This window comes from Rana temporaria, chromosome 8 (assembly GCF_905171775.1).
Source record: "Rana temporaria chromosome 8, aRanTem1.1, whole genome shotgun sequence".
Lineage (NCBI taxonomy): Eukaryota > Metazoa > Chordata > Amphibia > Anura > Ranidae > Rana > Rana temporaria.
The window spans coordinates 153,639,042-153,663,487 of record NC_053496.1 but is presented as its reverse complement, the minus strand read 5'-3'; the positions used below and the strand labels follow the sequence as shown (position 1 = coordinate 153,663,487).

Genomic DNA, 24,446 nt, shown 5'->3' with positions numbered 1-24,446 from the left:
AGTCTCTGACAAGGGGAATATGTGCCCAAAAGGAATTTTAGACCCTGGCAGGAGGTCGATGGGGCAGTCATATGACCGGTGTGGAGGGAGACTATCGGCCTGTTGTTTGTCGAAGACGTCCTTAAATTTCAGGTAGACCGAGGGGACGTGCTGAAGGTCTTCTGGTGAAGTGGTTAGCGTAGAACAAGTGGCTGTAACTGGTGCAAGGCAGTGCTGAGAGCAGTAGGAGGAGGAGAAACTGACTTCTCTTTTGAGCCAGTCGATGCAGGGCAGATGGACTTGCAACCACGGGAGACCCAGGATAATGGGGAACATGGGGGATGGAATAAGGTCCAACCGGAGAAATTCATGGTGTCCGGAGTCAGAGATGGCACGGATAGGAAGGGTTTCTTGGGTGTTCAGTCCTGAACGGGGAAGAGAGCCGTCAGCCAAGTGGACTTGAAGATGGAAATCCTTGGTACGGCAGGGGATGCGCAGCTTTTGGGCCAAGGAAGAGTCCAGGAAGCAGCTGCAGGCCCCTGAATCAATAATTGCCGGCAGGCGGGTTGCCCCTTCCGGGAGCTGTAGGGAAAGAAAGAGGACAACGTAAGTCTGTGGCAAACTGGTAACATGGTAGTTGAGAGCAGGTGGAGGCTTCGACTTACAGGGTCTCACTGGACAGGTGCGCAGGAAATGGCCGGCTGCTCCGCAATACAGGCAAAGATTGGCTTGACGTCTCCGGAGCTTTTCCTCCGGGGTAAGAGGGGCCCGAACTAGGCCGAGCTGCATAGGCTCCGGTTCAGGTAGTGCGGTGGTCGGTGGAGATGAGAGAGGAGGAGGTGCTGAAGCATATCTCGGCGGGGTCCAGCTGGGACGGTTGGCCTGGAACCGCTCAGAACGTCGTTCTCGCAGGCGCCTGTCGAGCTGGGTGGCAGCTTGGATCAACCCTTCCAGCGAGGTAGGGATTTCTGACCTCGCAAGCTCGTCCTTAAGGGCTTCAGAGAGGCCTTGACGATACTGATATTTGAGGGCCACCTCGTTCCAGCCTGTGTCAGCTGACCATTTTCTGAATTCAGCAGTGTAATCTTCCACCGGTCTTCTCCCTTGGTTTAAGTTGTGCAGGGTGACTTCTGTTGTGGCTGAACGCAGAGGGTCATCATACAATTTGGCCATGTGGGTGAAGAAGGTATCGATGGTGTCCAGTATCGGACTTCGTTGTTCCATCAAGGTGTGCGCCCATGCTTGGGGCTCATCAGAGAGGAGAGAAATAACGAACCCGACCTTTATGGCTTCGGAACTAAAAGTTCTGGGTTGGAGAGCCAAATACAGTGAACAGGCATTTTTGAAGGCCCGATACTTCCGGCGATCACCTGCGAAGCGCTCAGGCATGGGTACTCGAGGTTCAGGGTTGGACACCATCATGGCTGGACTTGCGGTGGCCTGAGAGGCTGAAGGTCCGGGAGGTGAGGCTACAGCAGCAGCGGAAGGTCCAGGTAAGCCAGCCAGTTGTTGGAGGCGGCCATCGATCTGAAGATAGCCTTCCTGTAGTTTTTGAACTGCTTCTGTCAAAGCGGAGACTTGCTGGCACAGAGTCTCAAAAGGTGAACGCGCCCTGTCGGCCTCAGACATCTGGCTGGTTTGTACTATCAGGAACCTGTACTCACCGAGGCCGAGATGCTGAGGACGGTTCACCCTTGCGACCCTGCGCAGTCCACTCTCTGGAGTAGAGACAGAGGAGGGAAGGCACAAGGAGGCACCGGTGCCGGAAGCAGGTTGGTAGACTTGGTGCGTCTGAAGGTGGCTGAGCAGGCGTGGAAGACTGGAAGCAACTGGAGATCAGGCAGCTACTGGCAGGAGGCCCAGAAGAAACAAGCAGAAGATAAAGGCAAGTCCTGGTCACAGGCCGTGGGTCAAGGGCTGGAGAAGGCAGAGAAAGTCCGTAGGTACAAGCCAAGGTCAAAGGGCAGGAGACAGCAGCAATCCAAGGTACGTTTGCCAAAAGGTCAGAGGTTCCGGGTGAGAGGAGAGTCGTCAGGAAGTCCGGGTCAAAACAAGGAGATATGGCAACAGGTAAACTCACTAAAGCTGATGACAAACCAGCAACCTGTTCAGGTAAGGCTGCTGGTTTAAATAGGAGTGTCCGGCCTCTGATTGGCCACAGGGTTGCCGCATACGTGCATGTGCGCGCTTCCACGCACACGGCGCGCTGCCGTACCGCGCATGCGTGCGCGCAAACCACGCACAGGCATGCGCCGAAACGTCATTCTACCGGGCATGTGCGGGAATCTGTCAGAGGTGGAGCTAGTACCCTGACAAGAACTGTCCCTGTACAAGATGTCATTTCTGAAGGGAAAAAAAAGTAATTTAAAAGTACTCATGGCTATAAAGAATACAGTCATTGCTCATAAAAAAAAAATGTGGACCCCCCAAATTCAATTACCAGTCCCTTCAGGTCTGGTATGGATATTAAGGGGAACCACTGCCGTCAAGTAAAAAAAATGACGTGGGGTTCCCCCCAAATATCCATACCAGGCCCTTCAGGTCTGGTATGGATTTTAAGGGGAACTCCACCCCAACTTTTAACAAAAAATGGCGTGGAGTTCCCCCAAAAATCCACACCAGACCCCTTATCCGAGCACGCAACCTGGCCGGCCGCAGAAAAGAGGGGGGGACGAGAAAGCGCCCCCCCTCTCCTGAACCGTACCAGGCCATATGCCCTCAACATGGGGAGGATGCTTTGGGGTCCCCCCCAAAGCACCTTGTCCCCATGTTGATGGGGACACGGGCCTCATCCCCACAACCCTGGCCGGTGGTTGTGGGGGTCTGCAGGCGGGGGGCTTATCAGAATCTGGAAGACCCCTTTAACAAAGGGGACCCCCAGATCCCGGCCCCCCCCCATGTGTGAAATGGTAATGGGGTACATTGTACCTCTACCATTTTACCAAAAAAAAGGTGTCAAAAATGTAAAAAAAGACAATAGCCGGTTTTTGACAATTCCTTTATTAATATCTTCTTTCCGCGCTTCTACATCTTCCTTCTTCTTCAATCTTCTTCTTTTCTGCTTTCATTCGGGTTTCTTCCTCCAATTTCTTCTTCTTCCTCTGCTTCTTTCTTGGGTCTTCTCGTCCGCATCTTGCACTGGCTTCTTCCTCCATCTTCTTCTTCCTTCGGTCTTCTCGTCCGCATCTTGCACTGGCTTCTTCTTCCCCGGACGATCCACTTCCAATTGAAGTTCCCGCTGTGTGACGCTCCTGTGACCCCGCCCCCTCTGACACCACGGGGAAAGTCATAAGAAAATCCCTGTGTGGTACATGTTCGTCAGAGGGGGCGGAGTCACAGGAGCGTCACACAGCGGGAACTTCAATTGCAAGCGGATTGTCTGCATCTTGCACGGCTTCTTCTTCCCCGGACAATCCGCTTCCAATTGAAGTTCTCGCTGTGTGAAGCTCTTGTGACCCCGCCCCCATCTGACGCCATGGGGAAAGCCATATGAAATATGAAAGTCCCGTATGGTACATGTGCGTCAGATGGGGGCGGGGTCAAAGGAGCGCCACACAGCAGGAACTTCAATTGGAAGCGGATTGTCCGGGGAAGAAGAAGCCGTGCAAGATGCGGACGAGAAGACCGAAGGAAGATGAAGATGGTGGAAGAAGCCGGTGCAAGATGCAGACAAGAAGACAGAAGGAAGGAGAAGAAGATGGAGGAAGAAGCCGGTGCAAGATGCGGATGAGAAGACCCAAGAAAGAAGCAGAGGAAGATGAAGATGGAGGAAGAAATCCGAATTAAGCAGAAAAGAAGAAGATGGAAGAAGAAGAAGCACGGAAAGAAGACATTAATAAAGGAATTGTCAAAAACCGGCTATTGTCTTTTTTTGGTGAAATGGTAGAGGTACAATGTACCCCATTACCATTTCACACAGGGGTGGGGGGTGGGATCTGGGGGTCCCCTTTGTTAAAGGGGTCTTCCAGATTCTGAAAAGCCCCCCGCCCGCAGACCCCCACAACCACCGGCCAGGTTTGTGGGGATGAGGCCCTTGTCCCCATCAACATGCGCCTAATTAAGGATTCATCCGGCGTGCCAATTAAGCCATGAACCGGCGCAGCGCATTGCTTTTAGTAAATCAGCCCCTATATGTATTCTCAAAGTACCTGAGCTATATTGCCTCTCATATGCAATTAATACTTGTTACTACAAATACTATTAGCCAGATTCACGTACGCGGGCGCAATTTGTTAGGCAGGCGTAGCGTATGACATATACGCTATGCTGCCGTAAGTTAGAGAGGTAAGTGCTGTATTCACAAAGCACTTGCCTCCTAAGTTATGGCGGCGTAGCGTAAATGGGCCGGCCTAAGTGCGCCTATTTCAAATGTGGAACAGGGGGGGCGTGTTTTATGTAAATGACTGGTGACCCGACGTGATTGATGTTTTTAACGAACGGCGCATGCGCCGTCCATGGACATATGCCAGTGTGCATTGCTCCAAAGTACGCCGTTTCGGCGTGAACGTAAATTACGTCCAGCCCGATTTGCGTACGACTTACACAAACAACGTAAAAAGATAGGCTTGTTCCGACGTCCATACCTTGCATGGGCTGCGCCACCTAGGGAGCAGCTTTATCTTAACGTCGGCGTATCTCTTACGTAAACGGCATAACTATTTGGGCCGGGCGCGCGTACGTTTCTGAATCGGCGTATCTAGTCATTTGCATATTCTATGCCGAACTCAACGGAAGCGCCACCTAGCGGCCAGCGTAAATATGCACCCTAAGATACGACGGCGTAGGAGACTTACGCCGCTCGTATCTTAGCCTAATTTAAGCGTATCTGGTTTCCAGAATACGCTTACATTTACGACGGCGTAGATTCAGAGTTATGACGGCAAATCTACTGATACCTCGGCGTAACTCTTTGTGAATCTAGCTATATATGTACTTTCAAAGTACCTGAGCTATATTGCCTCTCATACATTTCTATTAGTTGCCAGTACAACTTGTGTATTATACGTGTATCCTCAAATACCTGAGCTACACTTTCTCTCGTATGCAATTAATACTTGTTACTACAAATACAATTTATTACGTGCTTGACAGAAGTATAAAATACTTATAGGCCTCATCCTAATTGTTGAACATGTTCGCTCTAACTTTTCTATGCTAGGGGTTGATGCTATTTCATAGCATCTCCCCTAGTGGCAGAGGCGTAACCTTCAGGGCCCCGGTGCAAGAAATCATGGAGGGCCCCCCTGACCTCCGGCCAGGGCCCTTCCCACTAATCCTGGAAGCAGCAGGACCTAGATAGGAGGGGGAACAAATCCTCTTTATTTTCCTCCTGCTGCCACTGAATGTCTATCGGAAGGAGAGGAGGAGAAGCAGAATTTTGGTGGCGGCAGGTGAAAAATGGAGGGATTTGTTCCTCTAAATGTCCCCCATCCAGGTGTTTAGGGGCAACATGTGCGCTATTGCAATTGTGACCCCTGTAGTTACGCCCCTGGGATCAGTGGCAGCGGTGGTGGTGGGGGATGGGATCAGTGGTGGTTGGGGAGGGATAGGATCAGTGGCATCGGTGGAGGGGGATGGGATGAGTGACAGCAGTGGGGGTGGTGGGATCAGTGGCAGCAGTGGTGGGGATGGGATCAGTGGCAGCAGTGGTGGTTGGGTGGGGATGGGAGCAGTGGCAGCAGTGGTAGTGGGGTGGGCATCAGTGGCAGTAGTGGTAGTGATGTAGGGGGCATCAGTGGTAGTAGTGGTGGTGATCTGAAGGGGATCAGTGGCAGTAGTGGTGGTGATGTGGGGGGATCAGTGGCAGCGGTGGTGGTGGGGGATGGGATCAGTGGTGGTTGGAGAGGGATAGGATCAGTGGAATCGGTGGTGGGGGATGGGATGAGTGACAGCAGTGGGGGGTGGGATCAGTGGCAGCAGTGGTGGTTGGGTGGGGGTGGGATCAGTGTCAGCAGTGGTGGTTGGGTGGGGATGGGATCAGTGGCAGCAGTGGTGGTGGGGTGGGCATCAGTGGCAGTAGTGGTGGTGATGTGGGGGGCATCAGTGGTAGTAGTGGTGGTGATGTGGGGGGGATCAGTGGCAGTAGTGGTGGTGATGTGCGGGGGATCAGAGGCAGTAGTGGTGATGATGTGCGGGGGATCAGAGGCAGTAGTGGTGATGATGTGCGGGGGATCAGAGGCAGTAGTGGTGGTGGGGTGGTATCAGTGGCAGTAGTGGTGGTGATGTGCGGGGGATCAGAGGCAGTAGTCGTGGTGATGTGGGGGGGATCAGTGGCAGTAGTGGTGGTGATGTGCGGAGGATCAGAGGCAGTAGTGGTGATGATGTGCAGGGGATCAGAGGCAGTAGTGGTGGTGGGGGGGTATCAGTGGCAGTAGTGGTGATGATGTGCGGGGGATCAGAGGCAGTAGTGGTGGTGGGGGGTATCAGTGACAGTAGTGGTGGTGATGTGGGGGGATCAGAGGCAGTAGTGGTGGTGATGTGGGGGGATCAGGGCAGTAGTGGTGGTGATGTGGGGGGGGCAGAGGCAGTAGTGGTGGTTATGTGGGGGTGGAGGGTCAGTGGCAGTATTGTTGGTGGGGGGGTCAGTGGCAGTAGTGGTAGTGATGTGGGGGGATCAGTGGCAGTGATGTGGGGGTATCAGTGGCAGTAGTAGTTGTGGTGGGGTGGGCATCAGTGGCAGTAGTGATGGTGATGTGGGGGGGTTCAGTGGCAGTAGTGGTGGTGGGGTGAGCATCAGTGGCAGTAGTGGTGGTGATGTGGGGGGGTTCAGTGGCAGTATTGGTGGCGGGGTGAGCATCAGTGGCCATAGTGATGGTGATGTGGGGGGGTTCAGTGGCAGTAGTGGTGGTGGGGTGGGCATCAGTGGCAGTAGTGGTGGTGATGTAGGGGGGGAAATAAGTGGCATTGTTGATTTAGAGGGATGGGTGCCACTCACTTGCAGATCTCTTGGTTCCCCCTCCTTGCTAGGTCTTCCTTGGGCGAGCAGAGAGGATGGGCAGGGCCTGCGAGTACCAGTTTGTGCAGGCGTAGTCTGAGATCGGCAGAGCGGGCGAGACTGTACCGTGAGTGCGGGAGGAGATAATGGGCGGAGCGTGCAGGGACTGTGCGCTGAGTGCGAGAGGATTGGCGAAGCGGGTGGAGAGGGCGGGGACTGTGCCGAGGATGGTCGGAGTGGGCGGGGACTGCAGTGTGCTCGCGAGTGCGGGCGGGCAGCCGTTTGGGTAAATGACCAATGTACTATGTCCCGGGCGGCGCGGGCCCCCCTACAGTGGCAAAACTCAGGGGCCCGGTCGCAAGTGCGACTGGTGCGACTATGATAATTACGCCACTGCCTAGTGGCCTAAATACATCTCTACATGCTAAGGTTGATATGATATGATGTAGAGAACCCCCAGGTCCCTTACTGATAATCACCTGCATGTAGTGGTGTTTTGGGATATTGACCTTGAACTAATTTTAAACGCTAAGCCTTGGTCGCATGTTGTAATGCGTCCATGCTTAGTAGCTCAACGCCTTTCTTTATGTGACACAAAGATGATGTATAAATCCCCCAAACTCCTGCTGCGAGGAGTGACGCCTGAGGCCTAATAATGAGTTGTCGCATAGAGAATCGCATTGAATTTCTTGCTAACTGCAGTTGTGGTTCACTCCGTTCACCAGTGCTGTTACAATGCTTAATGTACCACCAGCCACAGAATACAAGGTTGTTTGCTGTCAGGTGAACGCCTGTCGCCGTGGGCTAATTTTTGAGGCCCGTAATGGCCGACACTTTCTTCTGCATCCGGTGAATGCCTAATGTACCACCAGCCACAGAATACAAGGTTGTTTGCTGTCAGGTGAACGCCTGTGGGCTAATTTTTGGGGCCTGTAATGGCCTACACTTCTGTATCCGGTGAATAGCTTAATGTACCTCCAGCCACAGAATACAAAGTTGTTTGCTGTCGGCTGATTTTTGGGGCTTGTAATGGCCGGCACTTACTTACTGTATGTATCCGGTTTTTCACTTAATAATTCTGGTAGGTCAGTGTCCATGTTGTAGGACTATTTGTGCACAGCTAGTAAGTATTTTGGGCCAGATTCAGGTACAATTGCGGCGGCGCAACGTAACCCGTTTACGTTACACCGCCGCAAGTTTTCAGTGTAAGTGCCTGATTCTCAAAGCACTTACCTGTAAACTTGCGGCGGTGTAACGTAAACCCGTCCGGCGCAAGCCCGCCCAATTCAAATGGGGCGTGTACCATTTAAATTAGGTTCTGCGCATGCTCCGTTCGCAATTTTCCCGACGTGCTTTGCGCAAAATTACGGCTGCGCGACGTGTTTGTGAATCGCGACGTGCGTAATGTACTTACGCCAAAAAAAAAATTAAAAATCGACGCGGGAACGACGGACATACTTTAACATGGTGGAGTAATTTTACACCATGTTAATAGCACACCTAACTTTGCATCGGGAAAAAAAAGACTTGCGCCGATGTAACGAACGCGAAAACCTTTGTGGATCGCCGTAACTGCTAATTTGCATACCCGACGCTGGAAAACGACGCGAACTCCACCCATCGGCGGCCGAGGTACTGCATCCTAAGATCCGACAGTGTAAGTCAATTACACCTGTCGGATCTTAGGGCTATCTATGCGGAACTGATTCTATGAATCAGCCGCATAGATAGGACAAGAGATACGACGCTGTATCAGGAGATACGCCGTCGTATCTATTCTGTGAATCTGGCCCTTTGTTTTTAATATTCGCCTGCCATTAAAGTCAATGGGGCCCACTGCGAACTTGCAGTTTGCGGTTAGCGTTCGCGAACCGTCCCATCGAATGTTCGTCCATCACTGCTCAGCATAAATCTCACTGAAAACTGAGCATGTGTAGAGTTGCCAACACTACTCTGCAAAATTCTAGCTGAATTGGGGACTTGGACAGAAGGTGAAGATAGAGAACAGCAGGATTAACCACGTTTTTTTGCAGAATACAGAAAACAAATCTCATACTGAGTGTACAGCCTGTACAGCCTCTCATACAGCCTGTAATTCACCATTTATCGATAGTTTTTTATGATGTGGGTTTAGTGACCCAAAATTGCAAATAAAATAAATAAAATTGAGGTTTTAACTGATTACAAGCAGATGGGATAGAAATGGTCCCAATTCTAGGCAGTGAATAAATCTCAACAATTTCAGCAAATAAGCTGTAACTATATCCAGAATCCATTCCATTTGCTCTTTCATTTAAAGTTAAAGTAAACCCCCCCTATCATGTTCAGCCATGGAAGCTGCCATCTTTTCCTCTGTTTAATCTACAACTGCCATGATGCTGCACATGTGATCAGTTATGACACCAGCCATTGGATGGGTTAACAGTTTGGTTGAGGGCACAACCAAGAGGATTGTTACATTTCCCAATTGATTTATTGAATGTATGGGTACGTGTGCAGCTGCGATTTCCCCAAACATGACAATGTTGTCCTTTTTAATATTGTTTTGGAAGGTCATTCACTGAATTCTTGTTGTGTTATTCTAATGGTGCTTTTTTATACAATAAACATTTTTATTCAACCGTGGTGTTCCACTTATGTGACCTTCTTGGTAGTTCTCCCCTTTTTTGCATATCAGAACTGTTCTCTGTAACTTTTAACTATGAGTCCAGTACAGCTTGTTAACAATCCTCCAGTGGGTATGCCCTTAATACACCGGAGTGTTAAGAGGCTGAAAACTGACGGGAAAACCTATTTACGTAGTCATACGGTATAGGATATAGGTTATTTTACCATGGGTTATATGCAGCTACGACGGATCTTGAATACCCCAGGTGGGCACATCCGCCAGACATGTGTCTCCTGTCCTCCAAACACACCTGCAGCCTGCAGATTAGCCATGACCAGCCCTTAACCCCTCAATCACGAGACAATCCACACAGGTGTTGAGGCTTAAACATGCAGAGCATAAACTGTTTATTAAATACAAAACATACACTTTTACACACAGTTAGGGACACTCCCCTTAGCCTTGTCATAGAGGGGAGGGGGTAGGGGACAAGGAACAACCAATAGTAACTGAACACTTGTACATTGAAACAGAACCTACAGTTAAACATAATAAGATTATGGTATACAGGCAGCCCGTCAATACACATCCCCTGCGGAGAGACGTCTCCAGTTGAGACCATTGTGTATGTGACATGAATCAACACAATTAGAGACAGCAACAAGAGGGGGGGTGGGGGAGAAGGGATGTAGCATTACATTACATTATCTCAATGCCAGCTTGTCCCCAGGTCTCCAGTCTCTTCTGGGCCATAATCTGTGGGTAAGAGGCCCACCCACAGTCCCTTCCAAAACACACAGTGACAGTGGGTTCTGTCACAGGTACCTTCAGGTGTTTTGACATTGGTAACGAAAAAGACAGTTACAGGGTCATTCCCTATATTACCCTTCCTACTCCCAACAGCCTCATTTTTTTATGGTGTCCTTTTGTGGTGTCCCAGTACAGGTATTTGCTGTAGGCCCTGTCAGATTGAGGCCCTTGGCTTGTGGGGTCTCCCCTGCAGGGACTCAGCTAGTCATGATGTGATTTACACTGTTATGGTTGATAATACGTTTATTAGGTGTGTATAGCTTTAAGAGGTTTAGTCAGCCATCTCATGTTCAGTCAGAGTGTATTAGAGTCAGGAGGACTAAGTGCTAGACAAGACCTTACTGTGTTGTGTTATACTTTAACTTGTAACAAACTTTGAATGTAAGTTCCAAGGGGAATACAGGTCAGTCTCTATGATCCACAGCTCTCAACCAATGGGCTTCAGTCTCATCATGCCCTTATAAGGGATTGTACTTCCTGTTTAGGGCAGTCTAGTCAGGGTCGTCTTTAATATGGTTTGGGCCCTGGGCAAACATTTTTTTGGGCCCCCCTCCAGCTTATTTTGGGCCTGGCTGGTTCACATGTATGTTTTGGCGGTCCTCATTTGTGCAGGCACAGCAGCCCATTGATTTGAATGGGCTTCCATGCCTTTGTTTCCTGCAGAAAAAAAGGTGCATTCAGCATTTGAAAAATACAGTTGCCTTGAAATCCATTCTGCTTTTGTGCCATGCTACTTACCTGCAGTTCTTGCACACACAAACGCACTGTGTTTTTAAAAGCGTGACCTAAATGTCTAAAAATGCAGCAAGTTTGACAGTGCAGGAACTGCAGATAAGTCACAGTAGACAGCAGAATGGACAGACAGTGCTGTATTTCAGTGCTTGATGGGCATAGGTGTGCCGTGTGCGCAGCCTATTACATGAGGCATGCGCTTTTCTTTGCAGGAAACGCAGGCATGGCGGCCCATTCAAATGAATGGGCTGCTGTGCCTGCGCAAATGTGGGCCTCCAAAACACATACATGTGAACCAGCCAGGCCCAAAATAAGCCCATCAAGCAGTTAAATACAGACAGTAATGCCATGTGCTCTGAGGTCTTACTCAGCCTGGACTGCAGGTCTGGTCTGTGATTTAAAGAGTTCCTCTATTTTACACATGGCATGGCATGGGGTCCCATGGTGCTAAAGCAGAATGGACAGACGGTGCTGTGACCCCCATGCCATGCCATGTGTAAAATAGAGGAACTTTTTTAAAACACTGCAGTGAATCATCAAATATTATAAAGACTTTGGGCACACTCTACAGAAAACTTCTATTTACAATATAGATTAGCAAACAGTGACATACCTTGAGGAGCAGGACATGAAGAAGTCAGCCTCGGGAAGAGCAAACTGGGGATGTTATAAAATCACATTCTAATTCACTTTTATATACAAGCAGCACCCAGTGGCAGGAAGGGAGAAGTGCACGTCTAAAGGGAAGCCAGGGGTGCTGTACATTTTAAAACACTGGGAAGGGAAGCAGTACTGTCACTGGCTGCGTGCCGCTGGTGATTTTCAGCCTGATTTGTGGGCAGCACAGGGGCTTAACGGGCGACAGGGCCGCCATCAGGAATTATGGGGCCACTTACACAGCTTCAGGCATGGGCCCCCTGGAGCAGAGAACCAGGATGGGGGGTGCTGCCGCCTGAAATTGAGAAGCAGGGGGGGGGGGGCTGCCACGAATTTAGAAGCGGGGGCCCTTTACAAAAAAGAAATAAACAAAAATATATATAAAAAAAGGGGTGTAGCCATCCTCTGGGCCCTTTAATAAAAAGAAAAAAAGAAATAAAAAATATATATAAAAAATATATTTTAAAAAGGGGGTTGCAATCTGGGGCCATGGGGACCTCTGGGCCCTTTAATAATTTTTTTTTTAATAAAAATAAATTACAAAAAAAAGGGGGTTGCCATCCGGGACCTCTGGGCCCTTTAATAAAAAATAAAAAATATATATATAAAAAAGAAACGTTTATAAAAATAAAAAAAAAGGGGGGGGGGTTGCCATCCAGGGCCCTGGGGACCTCTGGGCCCTTCAATAAAAAAAAATATATAAACAAAAATAAAAAAATAAACATTTATAAAAAAAATAAAGGGTGTTTGCCACATGGGGACCTCTGAGCCCTTTAATAAAAAAAAATATATATATATTAATTTTTTTTTTTTATTATTTAAAAATAAATAAAAAAAGGGGCGTTGCCATCTGGGCCCCTGGGGGCCTCCGGGCCCCTGGGGACCCCTAAAAAATTGTCCCTTTAATAAAAAAAAAATATTAAAAAAATATTTTTTTTTATTTACAAATAAATAAAAAATTGGGGGGTTGCCATCTGGGGCCCTGGGGGCCTCCGGACCCCTAAAAAAAAAAAAAAATTTTTTTTTTTTTTAAAGGGGGTTACTTTGGGCCCCCAACAGTGACAGGGCCCAGGGCACCTTCCCCATTTGCCCTGCGGTAAAGACGGCCCTGAGTCTAGTGCTTCACACAGTTCCTGGCAGAGCAGAGCAAAACACAGTCAGAGGAGAAGCAGTGCAGGCCTGAGGCCTCCAGTTCAGGAGAAAGTACAGCAAAGCGTGGAGTATCCCTAAACACTACAGAACCAGTACTTCAGCTCATTTATCGGATCAATCCGTTATTCCGGCGAAAAGCCTCAAGTCTACCGACACTTCAGTAAGTGTATCTATTTTTCAGCCTAGTTAAGCATAGGCCCTGAATTACTAAACCGGCCTCAGCAGCCGAGTATATATATATGATCAGCCAAGTTCAAGCATTATCAGCTGTGTGATCCTCTAGAGACTGTCTGCAGAACCTTTGTGACACTCTGTTTAAACGCAGGTGTCAAAATCTTTTTTGACACCTGCCTTCATGCCAGTAAAGCCTTTGTCGTATTAACCCCTGTTGTGGACTGTGTTATTACCATCCTAACTAGCGGGGATACGGAGGCCCCCGGAGCTGTAGTTTCCCGGGGTATACCAAGACTACAGTGGCGTCACGTGACAGAGAGGGTTAATACCATCTGGCCCTCACTAAGGGTTAATACCACCTGACCCTGGGCTCCTAGCCCCAAGAACCAAGTAGCTAACCATCAAGCGCATGTGTGTGGCCGTGGGGCTCACCCTCCCCGGTCACCACACTTAGGTGATGGAAGTTTTCCTAGAGAAGATTACCTCTTTTATACAGAGATTTTTTTCTTTAGAAGATTCTTCTATCAAGATTTCTGGCAGGCACTGGGGCTCCTTTCTGCTGCTTATTGATCGGATGACATATCGACTGAGCCTTGGGGGTACCGTATCCAAGCCTTGGAGAAGATGTGGGGCTGGTCTGTAATGCTGCTTCAGGTCCTGGATCCTGGACATGTGGTGCATTATATTAAGATAGTTACAGGGTGCTATACAGTTACAGGGCCTTGGCCTGCCAGCTGTAGACTCCTGTCCCTGAAGACCCTTTCGGGGTATGCCCTTTCTGGAGGGTGCCTTGAAACCTGCCTGAACAGCAAAGACATCTGCTGTAGTAAGTACAGGGCTTCTACCCTTTTCTGTCCCAGGGTGCTGGTGCTTCTATGCCTTAGGCTGCAGACGTGTGCAGAATGCCACACTTCAAATGGTGTTTTACAGGCATGGAGCAGGAACAGTGACCATTTAATTGGTGCCATTATTCCTTGTCATGGCTTGAGGTAAGCGGAACTCAGCGTACCGGTCAGAAAGATCTACTGGTGCAATCTGCAGGTTTTCACAGAATGTCTGTAGATCATCCGGAATTTTTAGTAGATATTGTTTGCTATTGTAGGAAGCTTGAAGAGCGAAGGGGAACTTCCACCTGTAATTATTTCCCTTCTCCTTTAGAACATCAAGCATTGGTCTCAATGCTCTTCTGTTTTTTAGTGTAATGGGGGATAGGTCCTGTAACAGCTGAATTTCCATGTCATTAAATATGATCTGTTCATTTGTTCTGGCTTTTTGCAGTATTTCTTCTTTCAAACTGAAGTTTGGAAGGCAACATATAATGTCTCATGGGGGATTATTGTCAGGGGCTCTGGGTCTGAGGGCTCTGTGAGATTCAGGTCTGTCCAAGAGGCCATTAAAGATGGAGGAGAGCGCAGGTCTAATTTGCTCTGGAGTAACAGATTCTGGGACACCTTTCACTCTAATACTGTGTCTTCTTCGACAGTTATCAAGATCTTCGATCTACCTGTTCATATCGTCAAGTCTTATTAGTGCTATGTCTCTCCTCTTCCCTGCCCTCTCATTTACCGTCATTTGTTCTGACAGCCTCAGTAACTTACTTACTCTATGTCAGTTATGGCTATAGAGAAAGAATGAGTCCTCTGAGGCAGGCAGGGATATCTCATTGTCCTCCATGTCGTCTCCTCTGGCCGTTCTGTGAGTCAGTGCCATCTTGGATCCTTTGTCTCCACAGCTGTAGCAGTATTTATTTAAGTTAGCCGGCGAGATTTTGTTCTTCTGGGTGCCCATCGAGCACAGGGATCTGTTATGTATCGCCCCCTTGATCAGCGTGGACATAGTCATCCTTAGCACGGGTCTTTTGTCTCGTGATTCTTCCAGATAGCCGGAGCTCCTCTATTTAGCGTCCATCCACGTTGCGTGCCAAGCCACGCCCCCCAAGAATGTGGAATTCTCTTCCACAAGCAGTGGTTTCAGTAGGGAGCATGGCTAATTTAAAAAAAACTATTAGATAGGCACCTAAACTACCAAAACATACAGGGCTATACAATGAAATATTAATATAAAGTGCACACACACAGGTTGGACTTGATGGCCTTGTGTCATTTTTCAACCTTACCAATTATGTAACTATATCTTCTGGGGGCCTTTATATAAATGCCTGGTAGTTTGAGAAAATCTTTATTTCCTTTCAGGGTCCATATAGCCCTTAAAGGGGAAAGTGCAAGGTGACCTGTATTAGATCCAGAGTGGAGGTGAGCGCATATGAGTGAAGGTGGAGGGACACTGAAGGTGGTTGCGTGCTAGCACATTACCCACGGATTTCCTTTGATCCTTTCAAAATATATTTTGTCATGCCACAGATATTTGTTTATATATCTTTTTGCTACTGGCCTACACGCAAGATGTTTTTCACCTATGGACATTGATATCACAGCGGTGGTTTATTGCATTTGTTTATCACAATTACGTTTATTTGTTTAAAGGGATTGTTGGATTGCTCTTATTGGTCATTGTTTGTCTTTATTCTTTACTGAGTATTATTCACAATAGAGGATTGAGAATATTTTTTCACTTCCATGATCCAGTAGGGGGAGCGATGTACCAGCACTATTATTAGATACTTTATGTACTTTGAACGTCCTTTCCGTTTCAGTCAGGCAATATGGAATAGTTAATGCAGCAGTTCAGTATTTATATTATGTAATGTTTCCTCAATGGAGCACACACACAGCAATACAATCCTAAAAGAGGTTCTAACCTTCCTTACTTTAGTATAAATTGTGTTTTGATTGTGGTCCATGCTGCTGTTGTAGGAAGAAGGCGGGACCTGCCAAATAGACAGATTGTGTCCCCATGTTCTGTTTTGTCTAAAACCCATCAAAAAACAAAACAGAAATGTTAAAAAATTTCCAAAATTTGGCCAAAAGTTACCCTACCTCACTCTCTCAAAAGTAAAAAATAAAAAATAAAGATTGAATATGCTCACACCATCCACTAATCTTTTTCCTGTGTCCTTGCAGCTTTAGAAGATGTCTTACACCACATCCCAGGTTGGGAACCTTTTTATTAGGACACAGGTGATTCCTGCTCCAGATCCCCATGGCTCAGATGTATTCCCATCCACCACCACTTTGACTCCTGTGACCAACAAATACTTCAAGAAGATACCTGTCAAGGCTTTAAGTGTGAGTTATTGAACTGTATGATATCTTGAGGTAGGAAAAGTTTGTCTAATTTCTCAAGCTGAACATAGACATCACATTCTTCTTTATCAAAATCTTCTTTAGATTCACCAATAACTATGTAGGGAAAGGGCCTGCTTGATTGGATCTAAGTTGAATCAAATGTATTGTTTGGGGAAGCCCTCACACTGCATAGTTTGGATAAAGGGATTGCACAAATAGCTTTTAACATGTATGGCCAGTGAATATAGGCCTGTTCGTACCTCCCAGCTTTAAAATAGACCTTTAATGTATAATGAACACATTATTGTATTAACACTCAAGGCTGTGTATCATGTGTAGCACTATCCCTGAAAGAGCCACTGTTGTTACTGGGTCCTCTGCTTGTACTCTGGCCCTGGCCATAACCTCCCTTCTACTGACACCACCAATTACCTTAGCCAAGAACTCATAGTGGTCACACAGTGATGACATAAACAGGTTGTTGTAAGATAAACGGTCTGTATTGGTAACCCAAAGTAGAAAACCAATTTTTAGGGACGCTGTGATACAAAGATGGGTTTGCAAACTGTTGTCTTGGTGGGACTGCTAGAGCATGTAGCAGCTCTGCCACCTCAGCTGGCTATTGCCAACCATCATCTATCAGCTGATTCTGGGTCACAGGAGAGCAAAAGTAAGTGCACCCCCGTGACAGGAGAAGTATGGCGAAAAAACCATGGGCCATATTTCTCTTTTAAATGGGAATAACTACTACTAGCTAAAACTGAAATGCTGTTACATAACACAGATTTATGAAAAAGTTCCTTGTGGATTTGCCACAACATTTTACTGATCTCTTTTTCTTTCTTTTTTTCAATTTATCTTTTGCAGGCAGTTCTGATGCTTATTGGAATTTTGCAGATGTTTACAGGAGTCGTATTTTATGCATCAGAAACTGAGATTGTGTCTCTGACACTCAAAAGTGGAGTCTACATATGGGGAGGAGTGGTGGTAAGATACTAGGGGATTCACACCGATCATGACAAAAAAACTGCTGACCATGATACATATGCCCAAACTGTTTTTTTTGTTTTGTTTTTTCGTACATTTGTGCAATCCCCACTTGAAGGCCTTAATATTTTGGGATGTATCAGGGGTTCTTAACCTGGGGCCCATGGACCCCTAAGTGGTCCATTGATGTGTTTCAGAGGGGTCTGTGAGAATCAGATAATAAAAATAAGATTTGCATTCACTATACAGCCCTCCCCCTTGTGCCACTCAGTGGTTTCTCATTAAATGAAATTAAAGGAAAATGCATCCTGACACTGTTTATAGCGCTGACTGCTGAGCATCTTCTGACTCATTGTTTGCCCATGTTTGTATCATCGATCTCTGCACAACAGTCATATTGGGCCAATCAATAATAGTAAGTGTTAACGCTCATTTTCTTGTAGTAGTAAAGAATTAGTACAGTAACAAAATTAAAATTGTTTTGTTTAATTTGTACAAGTTTTTTTACTTTTTGCATGAAAAGGAGTACAGTAAGTTTTTATTTTTTTTCAAATTGTTTACTTTATTCAAACCTTTCCTCCTCTTCAGCCAGCGAGAGTACCCAACACTTCAGAGTATGAAGGAACATGTGACCTGCTCCTCTGCGACATTGCCAGTCACTAGACCCAAGCACGACCACAGGATTGCTGACACTGCTGATATCGGTTTCAGCCACAGAGGAGAACGTTGATATGAGAATGTGACAGTGTCTTGTTTCACACTGAGGCATTTTACAGGCATTTTTGCACTAAAATAGTGCCTGAAAAGCACCTGTAAACTGGCTCTCCTGCAGTGCGCTTGCAGGACAGAAAAAAAAGTCCTGCAAGCAGCATCTTTGGGGCGTTGTGGGAGCTCCACCACCGCCCCTGCCCATTGAAATTAATCCCCATTTGGAACCAGGAATTCAAAGGCTCAGAAAGACCTTGGTGAAAAAAAAAAGCTTTCAAGCTCTGATTATAGGGACTTTGGTTTCAAAAGCATTAACCCACCTGCAAGGAAGGCTTAAAAAGCAGCAGGAAGGCATCTGCACATATCTATGAAGTAGTGTGGTGTGAATTGCAGCTGTGAAAATATTGTTGACTATTTGGACACTGATACTTTGTTCTTCTGAGCTCTTTGAAGCTTTTTCTGAACCCCGAAGATAGGAACCCTAAAACCCAAGTGTGGGACTGGCATATTGGCAATGGGCCATTATGTTGTTTGTTTAAGCAGGATTATGAACTATTTACTTTATTTTTGCTAAATAAAGCTCTCTGAGTCTCTGAAATCTTGATCCCATGTAAGCACTTACCAATTTCGGCAAACAAATTCATTTTACACCTTTCCAAATGGAACCCCTCACCCTGCATGGGTATTCTAAATTGCTCAAAACTACATTCAAATCTTACCTCCTTAAAGCAGTGTTTCTCAAACTTTTTTGTCTTTACTGCGCACTAAAAAGATGTATTTTGGGCACATCTGAAAAGATTTAACAATTTTTGTGGTGAAGAACGTTATTTATTTTTACATATAAAGTCCACATAGGTTGGACTTGTCTTTTTTCAACCTCACCTACTATGTAACTATGTATATATTTAAATGTAATGTGAAGGATGTGCCTGCTTTCGAGAGCAAATCACATTGAAGCGAGGTTCAGGTCACAAGGATTAGCAACAGATTTTCACTTCCTATAATGCATGCAGCAAGATTCCTACAAAGATGTCAGGGTGTTTGAGATGTCTATTGAGAGTTGCATAAAATGGAGCAATTTGAGGTGGCAATAAAATATTTTTTTTTGAGGAATAATGGTTTTCTTTAAATATTTATTTCATGCAAAGAAATAAACCCTATATAGGTTGCTATATAGGTTTGTAAATTGGATGTTTTAATCATAAAGTTATCTTGAGGTAAAAAAAACTTGGTTAAGTCAGCAAAATAACATAATGATGTAGCACCCTGGTGCTTACTGTAACGACACCCCGAGTATGAAAGGGGTTAAAGTCGTTTAGGACATTCCATTCCCAAACACAAAGGCAGCTACCAGACACTCCAACCAGCCTAACAAGAAACCCATACGAATAATTCTCCCCCAAATACGAGACGAAGCTGCATGTTGAGGGTCATGCAGAAATCGAAATCTTTATTGAGGAATACAGTCTTATATACAGTAAAAGAGGAGGTTCCTACAACCTGCTCATATTACTCTAGCAATACACCAGTGTAACCAGAACCTAATTAACATGAGCTCATAAACGAATCCCTTTAAGCAATCTGGTCATTGTTACACAGTAGATGATACATTATCATACATATCAACACAGAACACCTTCATACAATTGCAAGGTTAGCCCAGACAACAATGGGTGTAAGAGAAGCCACACTAAGCTCATTTACATTATAACAGACAACAGACAGGTGGACAGGTGACTGAAGTTGACATCAGAACCTCCTAACAGCATGTAATATGGCATATACAGGGTTCCATTTTAAGTAACCCAAGCCACATTCTTAATGTGAATTATTTTCTAGCTCACCCCGTGCCCCTAATAGACACAGGGTGACTTAGACATAAGAGGTGCATAGGGAGCTGAAACAAGGGTATCCCATACTTTCCAAGGGATTCTGGGTTCCACGGGCCCTCCCGTCACACTAACAAATTTAGTTTACTAGTTAGTAATGGTTCTGGCTAATTGTTAGGAGATCCACTGATTTATCCCTAATTCTGGAATTGCTGCACTCTCTTCTGTTACTAGGTGGCATTGTAGCTGGCGACATTAGATAAGACAAGGGCATAGCAAGGACAGATCAGGAATGGATGGGGTGTCTCAGCCAATTGGTGGGGGCTTCTTTAAGTCCCTTGGCCTGCTGGGAGAGCCTATTTATTTGGGTGGAGTCAGGTTGTTGAGGGTTCTGTGCGACCTGGACGGCTGTCTGGGTAGATGTGTGTTATATTGCCCTGATATGCTAGACCAGAAGCCTGAGGCCTATCCTGGTGACACCTGGCTGCTAGGCTACCTGTAGCATATCCAGGAGAAGCAGCGTAGGGTTGGGACTGCAGGATTAGAGTCCAACCGAGTTTGTGAAGATTCAGCCGGACTGGGAGGCAGTTGTGGTTGGAGGTAGAGGAGAAGTTGTCGCCTCTAAGGGACCATCCACCATGCTACCAGTGACCACAGTGAGTAAGTCAAAGCAAGTACCTGAGCAGGACTCCCAGCAGGATAGCGGGGGTGACGCTTGAGGAGTGCAGCGGGATAGCTGTGGAAGAGCTCAGGGGATCCAGTGATGACTGGGATTTGGAAGTCTAGTGAGAGACTGCGAGCTCAGTGAGTCAAGATCTACAGTGGGATACTGTGAGGTAAGTAAAGGACTGTTCAGAAATGTTATCCGGCTGGAGGCCTTTCACTGTGTAGCTGTCTACCTATAGAAGTCTCCCGTTCTGATAACTACCATTGCATCTACTCAAGGGTGTCCTGGCCCTAACCCTCTTTCCCACAGTTCTGTTAAGAGACTATAAATCTCTTGTTCGCATCCAAAAGTGACTGGCGCCCATAATTTCTTTCTTGCATTACACCCACCATGCCTGGTAAACCACTCTACAAGGAAGGATGTCAGCTCTCCCTAACCCTGGAGGTCACCAGTATTGTCAGGGTTCTGTCTTGGGCCTAATGTTGCGCAGTTTGTTAATTAAACAGACATACATACTTTAGAACAGTGGTCATCAACCCTGTCCTCAGGGCCCACTAACAGGCCAGGTCTGCAAGATAACCGAAATACATCACAGGTGATATTATTTGCTGCTCAGTGATTGCAGTATTCCAGTCTGCAACCCCCCCAAGGTAATACATAAAACCTGGCCTGTTAGTGGGCTCTGATGACCACTGCTTTAGAAGGTGCTTCCGTGGTGTGGTTGATGCTGGTGAAGTTGGTACAGACAGAGGTTGGTTCACAGGTACTGGGCTCGCTCTCTCTTGAGAAATGAGCATTGCGGCCTCTCTAGTATGGACTACTATCGCGCATGCTCTAAAAACACGTAATTTCCTCCTGGTGAGCCACTTTCCGGCAGGCCCCGTGTGTCACACTGTGCTCCAACCATTGCAGATTTGCAGACTGCCGTCTATGCTGATGGCTCCCCGAAATATCCAGTCTTTGCTGATGGCTCCCTGAAATATCCCATGGTACACCTGCAAATAGTGTGACACTGCCTCAAAGGGACCAAAACCCAAAGAATGGTGATCCATTTTTGCCATCACTGACCCATTCCTGGCATTCTGTACAAGATATGTATATATACACACATACATACAATACAGTATATGTTATTTATATATAGTCTTCTGCTTTCTTTCCAGGTATTTGCAGCAGGAGTTGCCTGTTTAAATGCTATATTAAAGGAGAAAATTACTATGGTAAGTGTGATATTGTTAGCTGCATAAAAAAAAAAAAAACACAAAAACTCTAAACACTCTACAGAAAATAATACCTATAATACAAATTACCAAGGAAGAGCCCTGGGGCCATCATAAAAAAAAAATACTAAATTCTGAGTTTCAAAGTCAGAATTCTGAGATTAAAAAGACAGAATTCTGTGTTTCAAAGTCAGAATTCTGAGATTAAATGTCAGAATTCTGAGATTAAATGTCAGAATTCTGAGATTAAATGTCAGAATTCTGAGTTTCAAAGTCAGAATTCTGAGTTTCAAAGTCAGAATTCTGAGATTAAGTTTCTAAATATAGTAGTCTCTATTAGGAGGATTTTAGGAGCAATTAGCAATAATGTAGTAACACCCATAGACCATCATTCTGCAGACATACAAGTCTGGTGCTCTAGATATAGATCTGTAAATCTATCTTAGTTACAGCATACAGTATGGGGAAGCAGGCAGTGCTGGGCTCTCTGGTTCCTCTACTGTATTAATAATTCCTCCATTTGCTGTCATTTGCTCTAACATAAAGAGGGATGCTGAAAAACGAGTGTATTGTCTGTGTGTGTGTGTGTGGGGGGGGGGGGGGGGGGGTGATGACACAGCTTCCATAGATAACAGAACACAATGCACCCCAACTTTTAGGAAACATTGCTCTGTTGCCCCAACATGAGGGAATTGTGAGAACAATGTGTGTCTTTGTTCAGAATGGCTTGATCATAGCAATTACATGTCTGGACTAATTCTTACAGAGAATGAACCCCATATTACACATAAAAATCTATAAAATTATATTGCTTGAGAAATAGCTCAATGCATAGAGTGACAGACTTGTGTTTGATATTTTGTGGGTTCGAATCCAGGAGAGAGCACAATCTGTTTTTAACCACTTCAATACCCGCCCATTGTCATTTGACGTCCACAGATGGGATCTCCCATCCTGGGTGGACGTCAAATGACGTCCTGGGCTTTGCGGGTGGATATCTGAATGATGCCTGCAGCTAGAGGCATCATCCAGATATCCTTTTGTTCTGACGGCGATTCTGCGGAGCATAAGAATGATCATAGCGGCGGTTCCGCCGCTTGATCGTTCTTACAGGCGGCGGGAGGGGACATCCCCCCCTCCCGCCGCCATCCGGTGCTTCTCCGGGCTCTCCCGTGCCATCGGGGGCCCGGAGAAAGAATCGTCCGGCGTTCGCAGGAAGCATAGAGATGACTGGTGACCAGATGGTCACCAGTCATCTCTATGACCGTCGGAGGACCCGGGCGCGATGTGATGACGTCACGCCCGGGTCCCCGTAAGTAAACAAAGCCGCAATTGCGGCTAGTAAGCAACAGTATTCATGAGATCGGTGAATTTTTTTTCACCGATCTCATGGTTTCCAGCCTGGAGGAGAGATGTGGGGTCTTATTGACCCCGCCTCTCTCCATAAAGAGGACCTGTCACACACATTTCCTATTACAAGGGATGTTTACATTCCTTGTAATAGGAATAAAAGTAAAAAAAAAAAAAAAAAAAAATTAGAAAAGAAGTGTAAAAAAAGAAAAAAAGAAGTAAAAAAATAAATAAAAGAATAAAAAATAAAATTAAAACGCCCCTGTCCCCGGTAGCTCGCGCGCAGTAGCGAACGCACATGTAAGTCCCGCCGACATATGTGAACGCCGTTTAAACCACATGTGAGGTATCGCCGCATGCGTTAGAGTGCCAGCAACAAATCTAGAACTAGATCTCCTCTGTAAATCTAAACTGGTAACCTGTAAAAAAAAAATTAAAGCGTTGCCTATGGAGATTTTTAAGTACCAAAGTTTGGCGCCATTCCATGAGTATGCGCAATTTTAAAGCGTGACATGTTAGGTATCTATTTACTCGGTGTAACATAATCTTTCACATTATACAAAAAAATTGGGCTAACTTTACTGTTTTGTTATTTTTTTAATTCATGAAACAATTTTTTTCCAAAAAAAGGGCGTTTGAAAAATTATTGCGCGAATACCGTGCAAGATAAAACGTTGCAATGACCGTCGTTTTATTCCCTAGGGTGTCTGCTAAAAAAACATATATAATATTTGGGGGTTCTGCGTAATTTTCTAGCAAAAGAATAATGATTTTTACATGTAGGAGAGAAGTGCCAGAATAGGCCCTGTATTGAAGTGGTTAAGTTATATATATACATATTATTTTATACATTGCTCTTAGATTAAATAGAGATGTCCCAATACCAATATTAGTAAATCAATATATTGAAAATGTATATGTCTTAAAAAAATTAAGCTCTGAGCTGGATTCGAACCCAAAACTTATACCCACAGAAATCTATTACTCTAACTATTGAGCTATTGCCCAAGTCATTAAACTCTAATGATGTTTTAGGTTTAATATGAGGTTCATTCTCTGTAAGAATTAGTTCAGACGTGTAATTGCTATGATCAAGCCGTTCTGACCATAGACACACATTGTCCTTCTGCCTTCTAGCCATTCACAATTCTCTCATGTTGGGGCCACAGTGCAATGTTTCCTAAAAGTTGGGGTGCATTGTGTTCTGTTATCTATGGAAGCTGTGTCATCACCCCCCCCCCCCCCACACACACACACAGACAATACACTCTTTTTAAGCATCCCTCTTTATGTTAGAGCAGATGACAGCAAACTGAGGAACCAGAGAGCCCAACACTGCCTGCTTCCCCATACTGTAAAATAGATTTACAGATCCATATACAGAGCAAAAGACTTGTATGTCTGCAGAATGATGGTCTATGGGTGTTACTACATTATTCTTAATTGCTCCTAAA

General features: G+C 46.0%; 1 protein-coding gene across 3 annotated transcripts in view; it reads left to right on the top strand.

The window, feature by feature from the left end:
• The window catches only part of LOC120909181, a 108,612-nt gene that overhangs the window by 42,561 nt on the left and 41,605 nt on the right, over positions 1–24,446 (top strand). For all 3 annotated transcript variants that reach the window (XM_040320900.1, XM_040320897.1, XM_040320898.1), the window contains exons 2-4: positions 16,067–16,231; positions 17,099–17,218; positions 21,586–21,642. In XM_040320900.1, the coding sequence (XP_040176834.1) occupies positions 16,076–16,231; positions 17,099–17,218; positions 21,586–21,642 (333 nt within the window). In that variant the 5' untranslated portion in view covers positions 16,067–16,075. The remainder of the gene's footprint in view (positions 1–16,066; positions 16,232–17,098; positions 17,219–21,585; positions 21,643–24,446) is intronic.